The sequence below is a fragment of the Austrofundulus limnaeus genome, unplaced genomic scaffold (assembly GCF_001266775.1).
Source record: "Austrofundulus limnaeus strain Quisiro unplaced genomic scaffold, Austrofundulus_limnaeus-1.0 Scaffold284, whole genome shotgun sequence".
In the NCBI taxonomy this organism is placed as follows: Eukaryota; Metazoa; Chordata; class Actinopteri; order Cyprinodontiformes; family Rivulidae; genus Austrofundulus; species Austrofundulus limnaeus.
The window spans coordinates 36767-40468 of NW_013952686.1; the positions used below are offsets into that span (position 1 = coordinate 36767).

The 3702-nt window shown below is 41.0% G+C and overlaps 1 protein-coding gene across 1 annotated transcript in view; it reads right to left on the bottom strand.

Annotated features, from left to right (window-relative positions):
* Positions 1-3410, bottom strand: part of rpa2 (replication protein A2) — a 14207-nt gene extending 10797 nt beyond the window's left edge. The window contains exons 1-4 of the mRNA XM_014021242.1: positions 3239-3410; positions 2946-3040; positions 2633-2734; positions 2319-2432 (exon numbers count right to left, since the gene is read on the bottom strand). Of these exons, the coding sequence (XP_013876696.1) occupies positions 2319-2432; positions 2633-2734; positions 2946-3040; positions 3239-3251 (324 nt within the window). The 5' untranslated portion in view covers positions 3252-3410. The remainder of the gene's footprint in view (positions 1-2318; positions 2433-2632; positions 2735-2945; positions 3041-3238) is intronic.
* Positions 3411-3702: the final 292 nt, after the last annotated feature.

Here is a 3702-nt window from a genome sequence, read left to right on the forward strand (position 1 = left end):
CCTTCCGCCTTCCTTGCGCGCCGCTCATAACGCGCGTGACGCGACGCACAACCCCTTGAGGCGCGTTCGCCATAGACTTTGCATGTAAACTGGCAGCTCCTGCCGCTCAAAACGCTCTCGGTGTGAACGAGCCATTAGACCTCTGCCATTTGGCAGTTATACCTTTAAATCCCAAGGAACTGCCATATGGCAGATGTGAATGCCCTTCTTGCCTCCAGTGTTATGTTAATGAGGCCATTACATTTGCAAGAAGTAACTCTAAGAACACTCTACTCAGCAACAAGTTGGTGGAGCCCAAAGGGACTTCAAGGTAACTCCTGTAACTATTATGGTACATTTACACCAAACGCGTTTTGAGCATCTGGTTTACATGCAAAGTCAATGGTGGACGCGCATCTAGGGGCGTCTAGCAGCCGAGCAGCGCTTCTGGCGGCGGTGAAGCAGCGCGGTTCGAAGCGTTTCGCACGTCTTGAGCGTTTTCAGTGGGTGCAGCACGTCCCAAGCGTCCGACGCACAAGTTGGAAAATCTGAACTTTTGATGCTCGACGCGTCCCATCAACCAATCAGAGAAACTCTGCTCAGTGATGCACTGGTGATGAGCCGGAAATCCCTGAAGCCCGGGAAATCGGATCACACAAACAATGGAGGAAAAACTGATAGTCTGATCATCTATGATCATTCCAGTGTCCGTTATCGTGATAGAAATAAAAAGGACTTTGCTTGGAGGATGATTTGTGAGGAAGTCGGCATGTTTGGTAAGTTATCGAGACGACGGTTAAAAAGGCTCCTCCTATCGCGCATTTAAGGAAGCGCATCTAAGTTCACATCAAATGCGTCCGTCCTCACTGGACACCAGCATCAAGGTGGGTGCGTTTTGAGACTTTTGGAGGCGCGCAACGCGTTTGGTGTAAACGTAGCATTATAGTTTGACCTAAAGTATGCCACCTTTGTACAAATTTATTTAGATTGTTTTCACACTGAAAAAGGTGACATACTGGTCAAAATAGCTAAAGTTCAGATTTTTTTAAACCTTATTTTAAGTAATTTTGTCTTTTGAAAAACTGCCAACAGGTAAAGATATTTTTACATAAATTTATACAAAAAAATAACTCTCAGCTACTTGAAAAAAAAAAGACATTTTTTACTTAAACTTTCATAACAACCTTTGACTTGTTTTAAGTCAAAATATCTCACCACATTGGCAACTTTTCTAGACACGTCAATGACAAATTAAGATCAAATATTATTTTTGAGCAATCTTTACATTTCAGGATGGGTTAAAATCAAGGGTTTTTTCTTTACAATCTGAGTCAATGGATCAACATCGCTCACACTTGCTGCGTTCCAGTAGTCCTGGGAAGTGGTAATTTCCCATTGGTAGATTTAAACTGGAATGCCCCCTCCAGTGGTAATAGTCCACTCGTAAAGTGGAAAAAATGAAACTGCCCCCAGTTTCGATTTCAAGATGGCGACTACTCGCAGCTTCAGAAAGTTAACTCCGTAACTTTTACTGTTAATTATCTTTCTAAATTTTTTTGTGCATGTTTAATCACTCGCACAAGTAGTGTGTTTTCTGTGCGATACTGTACGTATTAAAATCAATGTTTATTTGCATGATGTATGTAGCAGAGCTCTCTTTTTGTCATTGTTTATATTGTAGCAGTGTTGTAGCTAGGTTAGCAGCAGCAACAATACAATCGCCTGTGGGCTAACGGGAAGGCAGTATGGTTTCTTGGGAAATGAACGTCACTACCAGTTACCAGTTCCTGGAATACAATAATCACCCATCAACCCCGTTTAGCATTACCTGGTAGTGGCTGCATGTACATAACAAAATGTGGCCTAATGGGTTGCAAATTACCCCAGCACTACCATTTGGAAGCCTCTGGTAGAAAAAGGAGTCGTTTGAAAATGCTAGCATAACACGGAGCACGCAGCTCAGCTAAACAGAACCTGAAGTTTGTTTAACCAGGAATAGCACGTGTAACATACTGTATAGCCCTGGCTCTCAAGACATGTTGTTTGTTTACAAGGTTTGATATGTAAATTAAAGTGTTAATAATAAGGTCAAAATGTTAAGGGGAAAAAAATCTCAATTTAGTTCGAACTGCTTAAGAAAAACAAAACTAATGTTCAGGACTGAATTACATTGTCAACTGCTTGGTCATGTGACTGTTGATTCATAAAATTATCATTAAAAACCAAAATAACCTTCAAAAATTTTTATCATACAGGAAGACAACAAAGTTTCTTTCATTAGAAAAGAAGCCTATCCCCAAAATATCAATGTTACAATATGAGAAACTACCACCACTGACCTCAGTGTCTACCCACTGCTTCACATCCATAGGAGCACCAGTCATGTCATCAACCTTGTACTGGATATTGGTCATGGATTTGTCAGTGGTTCTGATGATACCGACAATGGTGACCTGCAACACAATCCATAAACCACACAATAAAAAAGGATTAATGACAAACAATACACACATAATGTGTTTGTTGATAATGCACCAAGCACTGGAGTTTAAAAAAAAAAAGATGGTAAATGGACTGAACTTAGAGATGAAGTAACAGCAGCATTATTAAGACACCTTTTCTAACTGTGCCACCTTGTTTTGGTTCAGTTTACCTGGGAAACCTCCACATCTCCCACTCTGAAGGCTTCATCAGCTTGAGAGGCRGACATCAGCTGAGACACGGTGCAAGGGATAATCTGCGTGGCACGTGTTCTCTGGGAAGTAAACACAGCATTTATTATACAGTTTCAGGCTACAAGCATCTTTATTTCCCCGAGCACATGTATTTATTGAATGTCTGTACAATGATTTGAGGAACACAAATACATTTGATCGGAACATAAACACGAGGATAAACTGTAACGGAGCACTTTTTGGTTTGCTTTTCACAAGTTTTATTCCACCGTGCCCATTTCGGGTACTGACCCCGACTTTCTTCTCTCCTCCCTGGGATGCAGTAGGCGATGCAAATCCACCAGGAGACTGAGTGTATCCTCCGGCCACTCCAGACTCATTTCCTCCTGAAAACCCAAAAGGCAGTGTGTTATGAACGGAACTGTTTATAAGTCGTTTCACWACTTCCAGTATCACTAAACCTATTTATAGTGAAGGATTAACCTCACAACAGAGATGATTGCTAGTAGCAGTTAAGCTAGCGTTAGTTTCAACACATCAGATACTTTCTAAAAGCGAATAACCGAGTTGGACACTAAACTCACCCTGATTCCACATGTTGGCAGCACAAACTGGACTTATTAAAAACGCACACAACACTTTAAAATGTATCAAAARGGATTAACAACACCGCTCTGCTGTAGTCTTCCTTGTGGAATCTCGCGCGCCAAACTCAAGATACAGCGCATGCGCAATACACAAGTCCCGCGAAACCTACAACAGGCGGAGTTATAAAGTAATGTACTTTTAACCCTGAGTTTTGCTTGCCAGACCGTCGTTCCCAATTGTTTCAGCTCTTCTTAAATAAAATTATAATATGGTTATTGCAAAGATATATGTCTCTTAGGAAATTGTGTTTTTTTATTGTTTCTACTGGAAATGATACGCTCCTTGACAATAAGTTATACCTGGAAGGCAAATCGCGGGGCAAATTTAAACACCTGGTTAGATGTGATTTTTCTTCAGGAACTGACGACGCACACGAAATATACAGTAATTTGAATGTACA